At 51.2% G+C, this 21,017-nt stretch overlaps 1 protein-coding gene across 3 annotated transcripts in view; it reads left to right on the forward strand.

Annotated features, from left to right (window-relative positions):
- The first annotated feature begins 233 nt into the window (after positions 1-233).
- The window catches only part of Scube1 (signal peptide, CUB domain and EGF like domain containing 1), a 137,248-nt gene continuing 116,464 nt past the window's right edge, over positions 234-21,017 (forward strand). The window contains exons 1-2 of one of the 3 annotated variants that reach the window (XM_008844731.1): positions 234-406; positions 3,622-3,753. In XM_008844731.1, coding sequence (XP_008842953.1) covers positions 319-406; positions 3,622-3,753 — 220 coding nt within the window. In that variant the 5' untranslated portion in view covers positions 234-318. The remainder of the gene's footprint in view (positions 407-3,621; positions 3,754-21,017) is intronic. The other 2 variants (XM_008844732.2, XM_029569166.1) reach the window with 2 other exon arrangements.

Below are 21,017 nucleotides of genomic sequence, written 5' to 3' on the forward strand. Positions count from 1 at the left end.
GCAGTGAGTGCCTGGGTGACACCCTGCCCCGCGACCCGGGCCCCCACCCCCCACCTGCCGCCCGCCCCGGGGAGGGGGCGGGTCCGAACGGACTCTAACCACGCCCCCAAGCGTCCATTGGACAGTCTCTCCGAGGATCCCCGCCCCCAGGAGCCACGGGCCAATGAGCGCGCGGCTGTCAGCTCGTCAGCCGCGCCGGCTTGGTGGCTCCGGAGCCCCAGCGCTGTGGAGCTCGGAGCCGCCTGGAGCGCTCGCGGAGCGGCCGCTCAGTGCGTCCCGCGCCCCGCACGCCCGCAGCCCGGCGGGGCCCGCAGCGAGATGGGCGCGGCGGCCGTGCGCTGGCACTTGTGCGTGCTGCTCGCCCTGGGCGCGCGCGGGCGGCTGGCTGGGGGCAGCGGGCTCCCAGGTAGGCGCGGGGACCCGGGGATGCCAGGCTTGGGGCGCACCGGGACCCGCGGGCCGCCACCCCGCGCCCCGTCCCCCCTCTCTGCAAAGTAACTTGTGCGAGGCGCCCGGGGCTCCCGGGGCCCGCGGGGGGTGGGGTGCGCTGAGGCCCCGGGAGGGGAAGCGGGAGGCCGGAGGAAGAAAGAAAGAGCGACGGCCGGCTGCCGGGGCCCGGCGTGCGCACCGAGGCGGACGGAGACCCCCGAACCGAGACGGGTGCTCCCCCCTAGGGCCCGAGGACCCCGCAGCGGCCGCGGAGGAGACGCCCGACGTGGGCAGAAAGGACGGATGGAGACGGGGAGCAGAGGTGGGAGATGGAGGGACAGACGGACGGGAGAGGCGGCGCGGAGCACAGACAAAAGGACCCAGAAAGACAGACGCGGGAGGGAAGAGGGGAGAGGAGGCAAGGGAGGGGAGCGAGGAGGCAGATCAAAGCCGAGGGACGGTGGGATGGACTACGGATGGAGAGGGAGAGACAGATGGACACCAGACAGAGAGACGGGAGGACTCGGAGGGGCGGCGCCGAGGGAGGGGACCCAGGGAGAGAAGAAGGATGGAGATGCCTGGGAAGAGATAGACAGATGGACTGTCAGACCCGAGCAGGCGGAGAGACTGGGAAGGAGGTGGTTGGGGACATACTGAGAGGAGACCAAAGCCGGACCCTCCATGGCGAGGACATCCTGGAGAGAGAGGCTCGGGAGGAAGCCAGCCAGCCTGGGGTCAGGCAGGCGGCAGGAGCAAGGTTGAGGGTGTCCTATTCTGATGTGGGTTTCCTGGAAGGGGCTGACCAGAACTGGACTCCCACCCTCTGTTCTCACATCTCATCATCCCTGTTCTCCTTGGAGAGGGTTGAGAGGGTCCTGCTCCCTCCCCTGAGTCTCCTGCTATCTTATCTGTCTTTGGCTCTGTTTGTGGGAGTCCCCCGCAGCAGCCGGTGCCAGGCAGTTTATGCTAGTCCTTGTTACTTCACCCGTGGAACTGAGCTTTATTCCTTGCCCCCATTTCAGAATCTGGGCTGACTGGACTGGACATGTCTGTGGCCGTTTCTCCTAGGCCTTGGAGTCCTTCACCTCTGTGGACTGTGGCTATGTGGCTCTCCCTCCTCCTCTGTCCCTCCTGGTGTCTGTGTGGGGTCTGCCTCTGCCTCCTGTCCCTCTTCTCCTGGAAGCTGGGTAACTGTGGATCCCCAGCAGCTGGGCTCACACAGGAAACCAAAGTTGAAGTGAGCAAGCCTGCCTTGGAGGGCTGCACAGCGATCTCCAGCCTGGCTCCAGCCTGGCTCCAGCAGGCTCAGGAGCTCCCCTCCCCTTGTTTATAATTTTCATGGCAGACAGCCCCACCAGCCCTTCCCAACTTCTCTCTGGTGGGAGATGGAGGGTGAAAGTAAAGGGGACCACAGAACCCCAGGTGGCTTCCTGCCCCCTGGGGGATGGGAAGAGCCCTATCTGTGGCCAGTCTGCCTGCTGGCCCTCTCTCAGATGTGGCCCATGCAGACTGGCCCTCTCTGGCCTCTGGCTTCCCTCCTTGAAGCAGTGCCACCCCCACCCTGGGTTTTTCTGTGACCATCTCCCCAGAAGGCTCCTCCCCAACACTCCTGCTAGTCCTGGCTGTGTGCTCACTGGTCTCCTGTACCACCTGCCTCTTAGCTTTGCCTCTGGACATCTGTAGGACTGCCTACTTGAGCAGAAATGGCAATCCTGAGAAGTGATGCTGTGTGCACGTGTGTGTGTGTGTGTGTGTGTGTGTGTGTGTGTGTGTGTGTGTCTTTGATGTGGCTAGAGTGAAGAAAAGAGTCCCAAGGGTGGGAGGAGCAGATAGGCATAGATCTAGAGCCCAGAGTCCAGCCAGGGTGAATTCAAACTGGACATTTTTGGGGACCTTATAGTCGAGGGTGAGGCCAGATGGATAGAGAGATGGGGGCATTTGGAGCCTCCTAGGGGGCTGTCCTCGGGGCAGCTGCTAAAGGGTCCCTTGTGCTGCTCACCTGAGTCCTTCTGCCTGTCCATCTGTGTGCTGGTCACAGCCAGCTGGAAGTGGAGTGACACCCAGATAGACTCGTTCCATGTTGGAGTCGAGCTTCAGTGAGACATAGATGTAACACAACTCACTGGCTTCAGGGAGAGAGAGAGAGAGAGAGAGAGAGAGAGAGAGAGAGAGAGAGAAAGAGAGAGAGAGAGAGAGAGGGAGAACATAAAAATAAAATCTCCTTTATCAGGGTTGGAGAGATGGCTCAGCGGTTAAGAGCACTGACTGCTCTTGCAGAGGACCCGGGTTCAATTCCCAACACCCACAAGGTTACATCTGTAACTCTAGTTCCAGGGGATCCGACGCCCTCTTCTGACCTCCGTGGGCATTGCACGACATGGTGCCCCTACCTACATGCAGGCAATACACTCATACACATAAAATAAAAATTTTTAAATCTCCTTTACCTTGCAACCCCAACAACAGCTTCCTGTGCTTATGTGCTGGGGCAGGAGGTAGGGCATGCCAGAGCCCTTCAAACCTAGATGGTACAGGGGGTCTAGGAGCTAGGATGTGAGAAATGGATTTCTGAGGCAGGGGAGGCAGAGGAGCAGACAGGAGGCATCGAGCCTGGGTTATCAGAGTGAAAGGGCCAATCAGAGGACCCTCCACTCTGGGGCCAGGGACCCCAGGGAAGAATCCCTCCATAGTTCCACTGCCTCAGAGCGTGGTGGCACCCCATGTTCAGGTCACGTTCGGGAGGCCCCTGGATGGGCTGTGCTCGCCCCTGAACCTCCAAACCAATTCCACCTTAGTTTCCTTATCTGCAACTTTTTCAGAAAGCTAGATTTAAGTTTCTGAAGGGCTCTTAAAAAATGAGAAATGTGGAGGGTTAGGGAAACCACAGCACGATAGAGGTTTTGATTTCCACTGTCCCTAACCCTGTTTCCCCATCTCTTGAGTAGGGATACTAACCCCATGGGATTATTGTAGAAATAAAGACTGGATTTGTTGGTAGCATGGGCCTGGTACAGAACAGGGGCCTCAAGGATGACAAGTCCTGATAAGGACTTACCCCTTGTCACCAGATTGCCACGTGATCGTTAATATTAGTCACCTGGGTGATCAACAGAAAGGTGGAGGGGAGAGCTTCCGGCACCATCTCTGACTTCTTCCCAGCATACTTCATCTGCAGTTTCCCCTCCCCCACAGGAGCTGTGGACGTGGACGAGTGCTCAGAGGGCACGGATGACTGCCACATCGACGCCATCTGCCAGAACACGCCAAAGTCTTACAAATGCCTCTGCAAACCTGGCTACAAGGGGGAAGGGAGACAGTGTGAAGGTGAGTCCTACCCGGCCCTCCCCTGCCAGGCCTGGGCCAGAGGGAGGTCGCCAAGGCCTGCCTGAGCCTGTAGCCCAGGGCTGTGGACATGGGCCTGTAGCCCAGGGCTGTGGACATGGACCATCCAGCTTTGCTCCATCTTTTCCTGCTCTCAGGGGCCTGTTGGCTTTCTGGAAATGTGGCCTCTACCCTAGAGGGTAAAGGATGGAAACATGGGGTGCTTGATCGTCACCCAGGTTTTAGCAAGGTTGACTATTTGCATATCTGCCTCTGATCACAACCATCCTGTGTAAGCTGAACATCTATTTGTGCATCTGTGTAGCCTGAAATTTCCCCAGAGGACCTCCCCATGACCCAGCTGTGAGGCTGGACAGAATGCGTGATTCAAGCCATTCCTCTGTCTGTCCAGCCTCTCCTCCCTACACCTGGGGTCCCAATGTTGATGGCCCGTCATTAGAAACTCCTGCCCCAGCGTAGGCAAGGTGGTAAAGACCTAAAATCCCAGCACTCAAGAAACTGAAGCAAGTGGATCTAGAGTCTGAGGCCATCCTGAGCTACACAGTGGGTTGGAGGCCAGACTGGGTTATATAGTGAGAGCCTGCCTCAAAAAAAGCAAAACCAAAGAACAGAAACAGACTCCGTACCAAAGAAAGCACAGCTTCAATGGTCCTGGGAGCCAGGACTTTCTGAGCCAGACAGAGCATCTGTCCATGAGGGTCTTGTGGTCATTCTGACCCCAGAGTATTGGGCAGAGCTTGGCTGTTGGAAGCTATAAGCTGCTCTCCATGACCTATGTGCCCCCTAGATGGAGTTACTCACCCAGATCTTCCCATCTGCTCCCAATGTAGAGATGAGGGAAAACCAGGTACATATCTACGGCAGAGTTCCCTACGTGTCCCAGCGATGCAGTGAGGATTGAAACCCAGGGCTTCAGGTCCACACTCAGGCACCCTAGTGGCCTAGTTTCTCCTCCCTGGGTCTCGGTTTTCCGTGAGATTACATTGAGGAAGCATGGAGTGAAAAGGGACAAGTTCCTGCTCTCTCCTTACCAAGGTCTGCAGGGCTCGGGGTCTTATAGCTGCAGCAATGGCCTTGGGCATGCTGACCTCACTGGACCCATCACTTCTACTGAGCTTCTACTTTGGACTGAGAACCAAGCAGATGGCATCTTTCTGGGTCCTGCTTGGTGTGGACTGTTCCCTGGCTGCAGGTCGGGGGGAGCTAGCACGAACCACAGACCTCTGGGAGGAGGCTAGGCAGAAAGAACAAGCTAGCTGTGTGCAAGAAGCTGGTGGGGCAGGCTGGCCTGGCTGCTGGCAGGACCTGGAGGGTAGTAGGAGGGTCCAAGTGAGGGTGTTGTGTATGTGTGTATGTGTGTGTATGTCTCTGTATGTGTGCCTGTGTGTATACACATATGCATGACTGCCTTCTGGCCCTCTGCTTGGCCCCCAGACTCTGTGTGTGTGTGTGTGTGTGTGTGTGTGTGTGTTTGTGTGTGTGTGTGTGTCTCTGTCTTTCTGTCTGTCTGTCTGTCTGTCTGTGTACCCATATGCATGACTGTCTTCTGGCCCCCTGCTCGGCCCCCAGACCGTGTGTGTGTGTCTGTCTGTCTGTGTCTGTATCTATGTCTGTGTGTCTTCATGTGCACATGCATGCATGACTACTTTCTGGTCCTCTACCTGGCCCCCAGACCTAGTGTCCCAGCAAAGGAGGGCCATGATTGACACACACCCCCTCTGCTGGCTGATGCCGCTGAGCTGACATGCCCTTCCTCCAATCCGTCTCCTGCCCTGGAAGCCTGCATTGTCTCCTGCCTGTTCCCCTGAAGCCCTTCAGAGCACAACTTGAACTCCCCATGTTGACAGATTCCCTGAGCCTTATCTATTTAGTTAGTTTTGAGACAGAATCTCATGTAGCCCAAACCGGCCTTGAACTTGCTACGTATCTGACGGTGACCTTGAACTCCTGGTCCTCCTGCCTCTACCTCTGGAGTGCTGGGATTACAGATGTGCACCATCACACCTGGTTTATGTGGTGCTAGGGATTGAACTTTGGGCTTCCTGCATGCTAGGTAAGCACTCTACAACCAGCCCAAGAGCCAGACTCTTCTGTCCCCAGCCCAACTCTGCCACTTGGCTCTGTGGACCTCATACCCACCTCTGCTCCAGAGGGAAGTTGGAATGCCCTATGGGAATTGTGCTGCAGAAGTTAACAGAGTCTCCATCTCTCCAGTCAGGCCCCTCCTTCACCTCCTGAAACACACATGGACATACATGTGCACACACACACACACACACGCACACACACACACACACACACACACACACACACACACACGCAACCTGGGTTGTTCGTGCTTCTGAGTCCCTGTTGAGGAAGGTTCCCTTGCCTCCTCCAAGAAACCTTCCCTGATCCCCCCCTTACACAAGGTACATTAAGTGTCCATTATGCTCTCTCTACCACTAGTCCTGAGCTTGTTTACTGAGGGCTTACCATAGGTTTGCGGTTGGGGCATTCACTCTTGGGCTGTCTGGCTTGGGCCGTACCTCCAGGAGCTTGGGAGCCTCACAGAGTCTGTCACTCTGCTCTCCATTCCTGGGGCACAGCCTGGCGCTAGCACTGGCCTATGGAAAACATTTAGCCCGAATCAGCACTCTGGCCCAGACTGGAGTTCAGATGAGCAATTTGTGAGACCCGAGTGAGTGGAGAAGGGTGGTGGGAAGTGGGGAGCATGGGGTTCCCTGGGAGACTCCCTGAGATGGTGTCGCTTTGACCCTGTATCATGTAAGTGGGGGACAGAGAACAACAGCCTGTTCTATGCAAAGAAGCCCTGGCTCCAGCCCACCTCTGACGTGAACACAGCAATGACTTGTCCTCAGTTTCTCCTTTGGTTCTGTGGGCACAAACTCTTCCCCACTCATCTTGTGAGACACAGTGCAGTGTATGAAGCCTGCCGGCCTCAGTGCCTGACTCCCAGTAGTCAGTGGAAGTTCAACATGCAGATGAAGGTGTTATTAACAACCACCATCTGCTCTCAGAGTAAGTGTGGGCTCCAGTGTGCTTCAGCGCGCTTGTGAGTTGGTAGACCTTTCGGAGTCCCTCAGTGCCACGTACCTTGGAGGTAATGGTACTACGCATCCCTGCTTCCCAGAAGCTTGTCAGCTGGTGGTGTCCTATGGACTGGAGTTGTTTATCTGTGGGAATCTTAACTCAGGCTTATGATGATAAGGATGGTAGGATATAGAATAACTATTAGGAACCCCTATGAATGAATGCTGGCTGACTAGGGTTCTGAGGGCCTGAGTGGACCCTGTCCTGTTTGTCTTACATCTGGATGCTCACACACAGGCAATGGTTGGCATCAACACAGCCTGATGGAGTGTTAACTGAGAGCCATAAGATTCCCCCAAGCTGGCTTCCCTCAAAAGACTGTGCAGACACATCTGGAGGGGCTGGTAGGCCACATGGCCTGAGGGAGCTCAGAGATCACCCAGATGTTCACTTGCTAGTTTAGAGATGGGCCAGTGGAAGCCTGAGCTAGAAGGGCCTTGCTGGGGTTGGTATAAGAGCCCAGGTGTGGCAGGCCCATTGCTGTGTATCTGCCGTGGACCTTATTCAGCTGAGCAGCGTCATTAAAGAATAGACTTTGAGGGGCTAGAGAGATGGCTTAGCAGTTAAGGGCACTGACTGCTCTTGCAGAGGACCTGGGTTTGATTCCCAGCACCCACATGGCAGCTACGAACCGTCCTTAACTCCAGTTCCAGGGGAATCCTAAGCCCTCTTCTGACCTCCGCAGCATGGCACGACACGGGTGCACTCACATACATGCAGGCAATACACTCACACACATAAAATAAAAATAATAATAAATAATAAAATATTTTTTAAAAGAATAGACTTTGAAGCCAGAGTGCTGGGATTCACATCACTTAATCTCTGTCTGTGGGCATCAGTCTAGTACCTACTTCATAGAAGGTGGGGGTAACATTGCCTGCCATGTAGAGTAAGGTACATACATAAGCATTACCTGCTGTTACTATGGTGCTATCAGGTGATGGTGACATGATTTTGATAATGGTGGAGCTGCTGATATTGACATAGATGGGAGGTGATACTGACGATACTAATGATATGGTGAAGGTGATGGTTACCATTAGACGGTAACGATATAGATGAAATCATGGTGATGACGAAGGTGATGATGGTGATACTGGTGAGGGTGATGCTGACGCTATTGATGATCATGGTGATTATGATACTGATGATGGTGGTAAAGTTGATGGGATGAGGATGATGATGATATCAATGATGATAGTGATTATGGTATCAATGGTGACGATAGCCATTGTAATGGGATGAGGATGATGTTGATGATGTTGATGGTGATGGTGGTGATTGTGATGATCATGATCACGATGGTGGTGGTGGTAGTGGTGATAGGATGATGGCCTTGATGATACTGATGATGATGGTGACTGTGATGATGATTTGATGATAGTGATTGTGGTATTGATGGTGACGGTGGCTGAACGAGGATGGTATTGATAGCAGTGTTCATGTTTCACATGATGATCATCTCACTGTGCTAATGTTCTGATCAGCTTAGGCTAATAATGGTCATAACGTTCAACTCATGAAAAGGGTGAAGCGACGAGCACTTAGAGCTAAAATGACTGAGAAATGAGAGTTGTTGGTTCATCAACTTCATATAAGGTTTCTACGTGTATCCATGTCCCCCTACAGATAAACATACATGTTGTGGTAGTTTGAATGAAAATGTCCCCCATAGGATCCAAGTATTTGGACCTTTTGTCCCCAGTTGGTGGTGGTGTTTTGGGAGGTTTTAGGGGGTGCAGCCTTGCTAGAGGAAGCCCATCACTGGGGGCAGGCCTTGAAAGTTCTTAAGCCTTGCAGGATTTCCAGTCTCTCTGCTTCCTGTGCCTGTTTGAAGATGTGATCGTTTGGCTTTCTGCTCTGGCCACCTCTGCTGCCATCCTCCCCCACCGTATGGACCCTTAACCCTGGAACTGTAAGCTCAAATAAACTCTTCCCTCTATAAGTTGCCTTGGTCATGGTGTTCTATGACAGGAACAGAAAAGTAACTGACACACATATGCCATTCCCAGATGAACATCCACCAAGAACAGACAATTAAGGTTGTATGGTTTGTTCAATTAACTGTACTTTGAGGACAGCTTCTCCCACAGCAGACATCAGTAATCAATCATCGCATAGTCTGTGCAGTCATCACTATGGCAAATGAAACCTATTTTCTCTCCCTGGGCTCCTGCATCTGCCATCCCTAAGCTGAGGTGACATTCTGAATAGTTTGTCGTTTGTGGGGAGCAGTCACCTTGTCTCACAGGTCTTAGAGACTTGGCTGTTTACCATGACATAAGATGGATTCGCAGCAAGCTTGCCCTGCTCCCCAGCTCCTCCCAGGAAATGAGCTCAGGTCACCACCACTCGGGCTGATGAAGCCTCTTGTACTCTTGGAGTCACCTTGGAACTTCTGCTGGTTGTGAGATGCCTTTAGCAAACGTAGCGTCAGAGGTAGTCTCCTCACCTCCAACATTTCTTATGGTGCCTTCAAGACTGTTCATCCATGTGGCCAGTGGCCTCCACATGTGCAGCCAAAGTGCAGCTGTGTCATACAGTCTAGGCCTCATAATATGCTTAATATCGGCAGGGGATTTGCTGTGGACAGGCAGGCATCTGAGGCAGGGGGCTAGCTGAGGACAGATGGAGTGGCCTCGGGCTACTGGTGAGGCTCTGAAGAGGTGGAGGGTGAGTGTGAGTTTTCTGAGTTGTGTCCTGGCAGATGTGGATTTGTGGATGTGGAAAGTTGGAAGAAGCATCACCGGGCACCCAGGTGGTTCCTGAGCTTGACAAGCAGTCACTGCTCCTCGTGGCCCTTTCCAAACCCACTCATGCCTCCATTTAACATCCTCCCACTGTCCCCACTGCTGCCACTATACCGTGTTGTGTGTTCCTGGGTTCTTCCTGGGCCATCTTCAAGGCCAGGAGCTGTGACCTGTTTAGCTCCCATCTCTGGAACCCAGTTTGGGGCGGGGGGGTGCATCCCCACATCAAATCCTTCCAGAAACTTTTCCTGATTCCCAAACAGGTGAGCTCCACCTGTGGCCACCCTTCCTCAGAGCCTGCCCACTCCAGGTTTTGATGTCCCATGTCACCGCTCTGAGCCTGGTACTGGGAGGCATGAGGAAAGGCCTTCCTGGGCCTCACACTCTCCAAAGACTTTATAGGAAGCTGAGGCCCCAGACTAGTGTGAACCAGTGGCAGAGTTCACCTGGGGAAACTGGGCCAGAAAGGTTAGCCTCCAAAACGCAGTGAGGGCTGGGTCCAGCAATCAGCCATGAGGTCTCAAAAGCCTTCTGAAAGTCATGGGAAGGGGGTTCCCTAGCCATGGAGTGACAGGGGACACTGGAGACCCTTCCTCTGCAGCCTGTCCCTTCCCCAGCTGCCACCAGCACATCGGCTGGGATCACAGCACCCATGGAGTAGCTGGGAGCTCATCGCTGGGACTCAGCCCAGGTCTCTGCTCAAACACTTGGAACTGCTGCTTGTTTTCAGTCCTTCCCCTTCAGCCTCACCCCAGCATGGCAGCCTCTTCGTTCCTCAGATCCCAGCTGTCTCCTAGCTCCGGCCTTTGTGAATTCTCGTTCCCTACCTCCCTTCCTTCAGCTAAGCCTGTGCATCCACAGTTCATGGCATGCGGGCCCTTGGGCACAGGCCTTTTGGAGGCCGTTGGGACCAGCCCCGCACCAGCCCCCTGTTCTGAATTAGCCAGGCCTGTTTGTGCTCATTCTGCCGAAGGGGGCGAGGACGGGGTAACTCATCCCCTTTAAACGCTTCAACTCATTTAACCTTAATTGCCTTGTTTTCATAGACATTTGCTAAGGAAAAAGACCAAATTATAGCTTGAATTGGGTCTTACTAATCTTAATTAAAAGCTCTTGTTTATAATCAGGACCAGGCCTCAAACGAGGAGCAAACCACCCTCAAATGGCTTGTTTAAATAACGGAGACCCCCTTGCTAATCGCTGCTTGGTCTGCACCAACGGCTCACCTCACCATTCTCAATCTTTAGACCATTTATTCAAGTTTATTCCTCTTGCAAGTTCCAACTCAGGCCCTTTTCAAAATGCTATAATTAAAAGCTCTCAGGAGGGAGATAAGTTTTTGTTTTGGCCACAGTATATTAAATATATTACTATTTTCCTTTTGGTGTGTGAAAAGGAAAAAAAAATAACAACCTTCTGGCCATCACAAAATTAGCATGTATATAATGAATGTAAATAATCACTTCCTGAGTTTTATATCCCCAGGGTATGCTTGTCAGTCACTGCAGGCAGGTAGGTTACTGAACATGTCATTAAAGGGTTTTAACCAAACTCTTAATAACACACCCAGTGATTCATTTAGTTTCACATTAGAACAAAAACTCGAAACCAATTGGCCTTCATGGGAAATAATGTCTGTGACCTCATTAAGTCATTTCCATCATGATTATAGCACACTTTACTGAATCTTCAGGTAAAGTTTTGCTGAGGTAGGTTAGGACCCTGGGGGGAGGGGAGAATTCTTCCCTTGTGTCTGAGAACATTCGGGAGAACATGTGCTCTGCCTAAGATGAGAAGTCCTTGAAGCCAGCAGACCAGCCAGGCAGGAGGAAATAAAGTGACTTCCATTTGGAAGTCACTGTCAGCTAGCAATTGGGAAATGTTCTGGTTTCATTTCTGTTGTCTGCTAAAACATCGCGACAAAAAGGAACAATTCCAGACCACAGTCTATCAGTTTGGGGAAGTCAAGGCAAAAATGCAGTCAGCTAGGTGAACCATGGTCAAGAGTGGCTTGGCTGCTCCGTACAGCGCTAGTCTCAGCTCTCACACAGGGACTGGTACCACCCACAGTGGGCTGGGCCTTCCCTCATCAATTAACAATCCCCCACAGACATGCCTACAGGCCAACTTGATCATGATGATCCTTCTTGATACTCTTTTCCCAGGTGAGTCTAGGTTGTGTCAAGTTCACAGTTAAAGCCAACCACCACAGGCGGTGTGCTTGCCACTGGTCCCTGTTCTGTGGCAGTTTAAGTCGCCTGGAGGATCCTTGGGGCCTGTGTCCATTTGTAGAAGGGACAATGAAAAACTCGTGCCATCAGTGTTTGCGCACCAGAGCCGAATTCACCTCTCTCTGCTTCTGTGTGGCCTCCAGTAAAATGTGGATTCAGATAAGCTGAGGGTGTTAGCTGAGTGTCTTCTCTGTCAGGCTTGGTGCCAGGGCCCAGGCACCTCTCCTGCCCTTGACCTCACTGCCAAGCAAGAAGCTGGAAAAGACCAGATGAGTTAGAGAGTGGCAACAGAAATGAAGGCAAGACTCAGTGGGGGTGGAGGAGAGTGTCCATCTACCCCTGCCTGAGGCGGGGGCAGAAACCAGGACTGGCTTCTTGGCAGTGATGTATGTCATCTGCGCCAGCCTAGGGGAGTGGAACAGAAGCAAGTCTCTGACGTTGCCTCCAGCTCTGAGGCCGGTGAGTGGATAGGGCAAAGCTGCAGGCCTTGTTGACCCTTTAATTCTGCAGATGACTGAACTATCTCCAGCCCTGGTTTCCTCCTTCCCACACTGTGGAAGCAGCAACACCTGCCTAGGAACTTGAGCAGAGACCTGTCAGGGAGAGCCTTGCAGCCTGTCTGGAAAGTATGTGGAAGGCAGTGCCAGGGGCTGTGTGTTGGGCCCTCTCTTCCCTCTAAAGGCTCTTTTTTCCAGAAGTTAGGGGCACCACCTGCCTCTTTACCGCCTCTGTCTCCTAGCCCCTGAGCAGTAGTGTGTCGTGTCGTGTCGTGTCCCCCCCCCCCACCTCCGGCCCTCTGGCTTCTCCTTGGCTGCTTCTTATTACAGTGGCTGTATTTGTGTTTCCATCGGAGGAATGCTAACCAGAAAAAAAACCATTATTTCTAAGAAAATAAACTGTGGGCTTGTTGGCCTTTGAGTGCTACTGAAATGGATGTTGGCCTTCCCCAAAGGCCTTGAGACAAACCCCTGTCTCCCAGCCCCCGAGCAGTAGTGTGTCGTGTCGGGTCGTGTCCCCCCCCCCCCACCTCCGGCCCTCTGGCTTCTCCTTGGCTGCTTCTTATTACAGTGGCTGTATTTGTGTTTCCATCGGAGGAATGCTAACCAGAAAAAAAACCATTATTTCTAAGAAAATAAACTGTGGGCTTGTTGGCCTTTGAGTGCTACTGAAATGGATGTTGGCCTTCCCCAAAGGCCTTGAGACAAAGAGGGCCAGGGCTTGTGTGTGCGGGCAAGGTCAGGGGGTCTTGGAGGCTGCCCTGACCAGGTCCTCCAGATGGGTCCAGGCTGCGACCCCTGGGAGGAGCTGGATTAGAACTGCAGTGTCTGACTGAAGCTTCCAGCCTGGGCTAGTGACAGCTGCTGGGCTTGATCACTCCCCTCTCCCTCCGGGGTCTCCAAGGTGCACCCCTTTCTCAGTGCACCATGTTTTCTGTCCAGGCCTCCCTCCCTTGTATAGAGAGGCACAGAGCTGAGAGTGGGTCTGTGGAGGCCAGGATTCCAGGCCTGTGGGCCTCTACGGTCTTAGAATACTGACTGCTAAGTGCGAGTACCAAAGGTCCCAAACCCCCTACGGGGGCAAGTGCTGGTACAGCCTGTGGGACCATAGGAGGAGGTTGGAGCCATGAGGGAGGGCTTCAGCTGAGCTAACCCCTGGGCCCTCCCCACTGCCAATCCCACAGGCAGCCCTGAGCCATAGAGGGGTTGTGTTTCTCTCTCCCACACCCAGACTCCTTGTGGCCAGGGTCCAGAGAAGGGGCCTGGCCTGGTGATAGGGAGTAGTGACACAGATTGAAGACAGGCAGGCAGGTGACCTCATCTCCCGAGGACCATGGACCGTGCAGCCCTGGTCCACTGAGACGTGGGGCCACTCTGGATGGCTGCACCCAGGTGAAGGGTGTCAAGGGAGCCAGGTTGCCTCTGTTGGGATTTCAGCTTTGCCACTTAGTAGCTGAGCAAGTCTCTGAAGGTCTCTGAGCCTCAGTTTCTCCCACCATGTGATTAGGAAAGTAGAGATGGTCCTTCCCAGCTGGGCCACAGCGAGCATCTAGTCAGTCCTCGTGAGGGTGGTTCTAAGTAGGATTACCCTCTGTTACTTCCATTCTGGTTGGAGAGAGCACCCTCCAGTGTCTGGAGACAAGAGTCCACACCACCCTCCACCTCCAGGGCAGCTCAGCTCTGGCACAGCTTGCCGTCTGCCGTAGCTGTTGGAGCACATGAAAGTGTGAATTCTAAGTCCTGAGTCCAAGCTGCCATCAGCCCTGGCTTGCTAGTAAGCTTAGTCCCCCAGATCCGCTCTGCTGAGCCTCTTATACAGTCCAGGGATGTGGATTGACTGACTCTGAGCTGGGGCTCATTTGCTTCATCTGTGTGCTTCCGGCCATCCTGGGCTGAGGTTGGAGGCCCTAAGGTGCCTGCAGTTTTGAGGTCTGCAGCCCCTCCCTGTTGTTCAAGAGGAAAAGAGAGAAAGCCCTTAGCTACTGGGAGGATGTTGGGCAGGATGGAGCATAAGGGCCTCCATTTAGGGCTGGCCAAGTGTCCAGGCCTTCCTCACTGCTTCCCCAGACATTCCTAGGACTCAGTTTTCCTCAACGAGTGTCTCAGTTCTCAGAGGCCAGAACCTGGAGAAGAGCCTCCCAAGAAAGGGCACAAGGTATTGTTGAGGGAAAGTGGCTGTAGTTAGCCTATCTTTCTTTTATTGGTAAGAGGACCCCCTGTTCTTGGGGGTGTGTCCCCTACCTTGAACTCAGGCTGAGCAAGTGGCATGGGGGTCGGTCCAAAGTGCACACCCTTCAGCCAGGCGAAGCAGCACACCCCTTTAATGCCAGGAGGTAGAGACAGGAGTATGGGATTTGGAAGCCAGCCTGGGCTATGTGGTAAAACCCTGTTTAAAATAGTTTTTTTAAAAAAAACGGGGGCTGGTGGCTGGAGACTTGACTTAGCAGTTAAGAGCACTGACTGCTCTTGCAGAAGACCGGGGTTCGATTCCCAGCACCCACATGGTGGCTACAAACCATCCTTAACTCTAGTCCCAGGGGAATCTGAAGCTCTCTTCTGACCTCTGCAGCATTGTACGACATGGGTGCACTCACACACATGCAGGCAATACACTCAGATACATAAAATAAAAATAACAAAAAACAACAACAACAAAAAACCAGGCTGGAGAGACAACTCAGCAGTTAAGAGCACTGGCTTCTCTTGCAGAGGACTAGGGTTCAAATCCTAGCACCCCCATGGTGGCTCACAACCATCCTTAACTCCAGTTCAAGGGGATACTATGCCCCCTCTGGCCTCTGTGGGCATTGCATGCAGGCAAACATACACAAATACACAAAATAAAAATATTTTAAAGTTTAAAAAAAAGAAAACATTGAACACATAAAGTGGACAGCCTCAGGGTTTCCCTGTGTCCAGTCAGAGGCCAGAAGAGCCAGCTCCCCCCCCGCCCCCGCAGATTAGAGCAACAACATCATTAGCTTTTCTTTAATTAAAAATTTTATTTTTGTTGCAACATGTATGTGTGTGTGTGTGTGTGTGTGTATGCCCCACAGTGTGCATGTGGAGGTTGGAGGATAACTTTGTGGAGCCGGTTCATTCTTTCCACCTTTAAATGAGCTCTGGGAATCAAATTCAGATTGCCAAGTTTGCATAGCAAATGTCTTTCCTATTGAGCCGTCTCATCAGTACTTTTTTCTTTTCAGTCTTTTTGAGACAGGGTCTCCCTATAGCATCAGCCGGCCTGGAACTCACTATGTAGACCAGGCTGGCCTCAATCTCACAGTGATTCGCCACCATGCCCAGCTTTTCGTTAACAAATGTTTAATTGCGTGTATGTGTATGATATATGTGTGGGTACATGTGCCACGGTGCATGTGTGGAGGTCAGAGAGCTTTGTGCAGTCCAGTCTCACCTTCAATCCTTACATGAGTTCTGGGGAATCAAACTTAGGTCACCAGACTTTTGCAGCAAGTGCCCTTACCTACTGAGCCAACTTGCCAGCCCTCTGTTCTTCCATTTTATTTTTATTTTTATTATTTTATGTGTATGTGTGTATTGCCTGCCTGTATGTAAGTGCACCCATGTCGTGCAATGCCTGAGGAGGACAGAAGAGGCCGTCAGATCCCCTAGAACTCCAGTTACAGACAGTTGTTACCTGCCATGTGGGTGCTGGGATTCGAAACTGGGTCTTCTGCAAGAACAGTCAGTGTTCTTAACCGCTGAGCCACCTCACCAGCCCTCTGTTCTTCCATTTTCAAACAGCTTTGTTAAGATACAGCTCACATCCTTACAGTTGACCCGTTTGAAGTGTGCAGGCCTGGCCTTTTAGAGAGCCCGCAGCTGCTCATTAGCACAATCAATTTAGAAACTCCATTTCTTAGCAATCAGCCCCCAGCCCAGACCTTAGCCCCTGTAGCCCAGGAAACCAATTATACACTTTCTGTCTCTCGGCTGGCCTGTTCTGGAGACACTCTATGAACAAGATGGTAGAGTCTGTGGCCCTTCATGACTGAGGCAGAGTTACTTTGAAGTTGTGCAGCCTGGCTCAGTTCCTGGCTACGCTTGCCTTTGCTAGGCAGTCTTGGGCAGGGCAGGTGACATCTCTGAGTCTTGGTTTCTCCTTGCTGTAAAATCAAAACATTGGCACCCCCCTTTCAGGGCTATCACTATGCAGAGCCTGCAAATGGCCCAGCTGCCTCTCACATCATAAGAGCCAGTCAGTGGAAGCAATAGCGGGGTTGTTTATTCATTCACTACTCAGTCAACTCTTGTGAATACTCTGCCAGTTTCTGAGGCTCAAACTGAGCAAGACACACATCCCCATGGACTGGCAGCTTCCAAAAACACAAAGTAGGGAAAGTGTGTGGCTGGGGCTCAGCGCAGGAGGAGGGAGATGGGCCAATCTTCAAAGGGGGAGAGATGATGACTCCCAGAACAGGGGTGATCAGGAGCCTAGGCTGGAGAAGCTGTGCCAGTCGGAGGGAACTACAGATTTGCACATGACATAAGAAGGCCAGAAGCCACGTGGGAAACTGGGAGAGGTCACCAAGGAGCTGGAACCCCATGGTTATATCTTGGATCTCAGAGTGGGGTGGGAGGGACCTGTACTCCCTCCGGCTGAGCTACAGTCATTGTACGCTGTTAGGGATGAGAAAGTATATAGATTGGTGTTGGTTTTGTGTGACCTTTGACCTCTCCCGTAATTAACTGCTGGGCCCACTTCTGACATTGTCTCTGCGGAAGGGAAACCTGATCGATGGATGCCAGGGGTCCTGAGAGAGCCAGTCTCATTACCCAGTCATTACAGACCCGGAGCTTAACCCTGCACCACCGGAGACAGGGGACTTAATCCTTCCTTCGAGGCAAAGAGAAACTACCTTCCCGAGAGTGTAATTAGCCAACAAACCGGATTAAGATTTATTCATCAATAAGGACTCAACTTCCTAAGCCATACATCTCTCCCAAAATGGATGTCTATCTAAGGAGTGTGTGGTTTTCCTACAGCTCCGGACAAAGAAGGGATGTACTAGCGCCCTGGCCAGGACAAGGCTTTGTTAGAGCAGGGGGAGGGGGGTGGTTTGCATCCGGGAGGGATGTCTTAGAAAAATGCCAGTGAGGAAGAAGCAAGAAGACCTTATCATTAATGAGAGAGCATGTTGCTTTCAAAACCCTCCTTTTAAGGTTTCCCATCATCCTCGATTTAAAAGAAAAAGAAAAAACTAAAACAGTATGAAATGCGAAGGCATTCTGATTCATTGCAAAAGAATTTTCTAGAACCTAGACACCACAAAATAAATACATATTTTATAAGGCAGTGAGAGTCGATTTTGATTTAAAGGGAGAAAAAGAAAAAGCCCATCTTCTTTGGGGTTTGCTCCAGTGTTGCTGGGACAAGACCACAGCTGTGGAACTGTGTGCATGCCATTTTAATATAGGAAAGTGGGACTGCTTGACCTTTCTAAAAGTCTGTATTGAGTGGTCCCTGCTCTGTAGGACACTGGGAGCTGATCTCAACCAGAAACTGAATTTTCATTAAAGAGGGAAGGGAGCGCAGCAAAATGGCTCAGAGGGCAGGGGTGCATGTGCCAAGCCAGAGACTGGGTTTGATTCTTGGGACTCATATCGTGGAAGGAAAGAACCCCACTCCTGCAAGTTGACCTATGACCTCCACACGCCCCCCCCCCCAATAAATATATGTAATTAAACTTTTTAACCTTAAAAAAATTTTGTTAATCTAAGCTGAGCTAAGGTGTGGTGGCACACACCTTTAATTTCAGTACTCTGGAATCAAAGACAGGCAGGTCTCTGTGAGATCAAGGCCAGCCCCATCTACATCGTAAGTCCCAGGCTATCTAGGGATACAGGGAAACTGTCTCAAAAAGACCAAGAAAGAAAAATCTGAGCTGAGGAGCAAGGGCGGCGTGAATGCCAGACGGACCTCGCGCCTCCAGCGTCGAGTTCGGGTCTTTCTTCTGCCTGCTCTGTTTATCTACCCTCACCGTCACCCCTGCTCAATCGTCAACCAGCCTCTCAGCCTTGTCTTGGAAATAGTGATGTCCATGATGTCTTCCCTCAATGACCTTTTTTCCCTAATGAGTTTTTGGAGCAAGAACTGTTAAGAAATACTCACCTCATGCACAATGAGGATGTGACCCCAGCAGAACAGCTGTCTGGACACAGCCACTGGCTGTCTGGAGTCCTTGGCCAGGCTGTGCTTCAGCCTCTCGTCAGTGAGAGGGAAACAGCACCCACACCTGCTTCCCAAGCGGTTGCACCACTCAGCCTCTGCCACCACCATCACAGGCAGGCCTTCCTCCATGTCCCTGTCTTCACAGGGTATCTGCTCCTGGATGTAGCTTTTAAGGCCGTGTGCTTTGGTAGGGATCTTTCTTGGCTGGTTTGTGTTTCTGTCATATACTGAAGGGGGCTCACATGGCTTTGTTTGTTTGTCTTGAGATAAGGTCTTGCTATGTAGCCCAGAATAACCTTAAATTCACAATCATCCTGTGTCAGATTCTGGAATGTTGGGATTGCAGGTGTGTGTCACTGTACCTGACTTTCCCATATAATTTTATTCTTTTAAAAAGATTTATTTGCATTCATGTGTCTGTGTCTGTGTGTATGCCACATGTGTGGTTGCCTGCAGAGGCCAGAAGAGGGCATCATATCCCCTAGAGCTGGATTACAAGTGGAGGTGAGTGACCTGTTGTAGGTGGTGGGAACTGAATTCAGGTCCTCTGGAAGAACAGCAAGTGCTCTTAACCACTGAGCCATCTCTCCAGCCTCCATATGGATTTTTTTTTAAATCTCAAGACAGGTTTGAATTGTGAGCCTGTGTCCTCCATCCTGGGTGCTGAGAGGTCACGCAGACCACCACAAGAGCCCACAGGAGCATGGCAGGCCTGGGAGAGGAGCTAGTCATTCTGAAAGATGCTCAGATCTGAGAGGGGTCCAGGGAAGGGTTTAGGGAAGAGATGCAGGCAGCAAAACTTCCTTTGCCCTTCAGTCCATTGACATCTGCCATGGCCTACCCCAGAGGTACTCAGAGGAAGGAAGCTGTTTCATTGACTGTCAACAATCACTTTATTATGTCTTATGGTATGGTGTGCAAACTGTTTATCATCCTGATAATGAAAAGTTTCTGTTAGCAATTAGACCCAGACAATGGCACAGACTAGAATTTATGCCAGCCCCATTGAGGTGATTATCCCCAGTGAGGAGAAGGGACATCTCCCTGTTTAGAGACCTATGGCTGCTCAGACTTCACCACCACTAAAACAGCTGGTTTAATTGCATTTTGTTGAGATGGTGACCCCATAATAGAGTGTGTTCCAGCCTCTGTTTGGGCTTCTAGGAAGCTCAGCCATATTTGTAGTTGTGCCGGAATTACCAAAGGTAAACTCTGCCTAGAGCCACTGGTCAGTCTCAGATGGTTTTCTCTGTCCTAACAGCTTATTATTTCTGAAAATCCTATTGTATGAATTTTAAAACTGTTTGAGAGGATGTTTGAAGGAATGGGTGAATGAATAATAGAAGTTTGGATAGATGGATGAATAGATGGTAGATAGATGATAGATAGATGACTGATAGATAGATAGATGATAGATAGATAGATGATAGATAGATAGATAGATGATGGATGGATGGATGGATTAATGGATGGATAGATAGATAGAAAGAAAGATAGATAGATAGATAGATAGATAGATAGATAGATAGATAGATAATGATACCTGTATGCTACACATAAGGATGAATGTAGGAGGTGTGTGTGTGGTGTTTGAAGGCTGGGTATCTACATCAATGAATTTATAGATGAGTGATTAAGTATTTGGATGGATGGGTTGATGGATGGATGGATGGATGGATGGATGGATTTTTTTATTGATCAAGGATGGGCATCTGGCCAAATATTTAAATGGATGTATGCATGAGTGAATATTTGAATGTATTGGTAGATGTTTGCCTGGATAAACGGATAGGTGCCTAGGTGATTGGTGAGTGGAAATGTGATCAAATGACTTTAGATATTTATAGGTAGATATGTTTTAGCATAAACAGATAAATGGAAGAGGAGCTGGGTGGGTATTTGAGTAAATAGGCTATGTATACAGACTACAGCAGGCAGTAAATGGATGTTTGGATGAATGGAGATACAGCTGGCTAGTTATTGGGCAGATGGAAAGGTATGTACGTATGTTGTGGATGGAGGAGGAACAGGTGGAAGGGTTGATGGGTGAACGGTACTTGAATGACTGGATACTAGTTTGGCAGTACCCAGTATAAATGTACCCAGTATATATTCTACTAAGGGTAGAGTGGTTTGAATGGAGCATTTTGCCAATGGCTGACCTGTGCTGGACTGTCTAACTTATGAGAAAGGCCATGCGCTTTGAAGACCGAGAGTTCTGATCCTTGCCATGCTGCTTACTATGTGACCTTGAGCAGTTATCTAACTTTTCTGCTCTTCAGTTCGGTCAATGGTAAAGTGGCGTTAAAAAGTGGCATCAAAGCCAGTACTCCAGAGGGTTACAGAGAAGCTGAAAGTGCTACATGCCTCGGAGAAGTACCTTCAAGGGACAACATGAGAGAGGGAAAATTTTACCCAGGCATGGCAAGAAGTCCTTCCAAGTCTCGTGCCCATCATGGGATGAATTGCTAATGGCACA

Source organism: Nannospalax galili, unplaced genomic scaffold (assembly GCF_000622305.1).
Source record: "Nannospalax galili isolate Female #2095 unplaced genomic scaffold, S.galili_v1.0 scaffold180, whole genome shotgun sequence".
Taxonomy (NCBI): Eukaryota; Metazoa; Chordata; class Mammalia; order Rodentia; family Spalacidae; genus Nannospalax; species Nannospalax galili.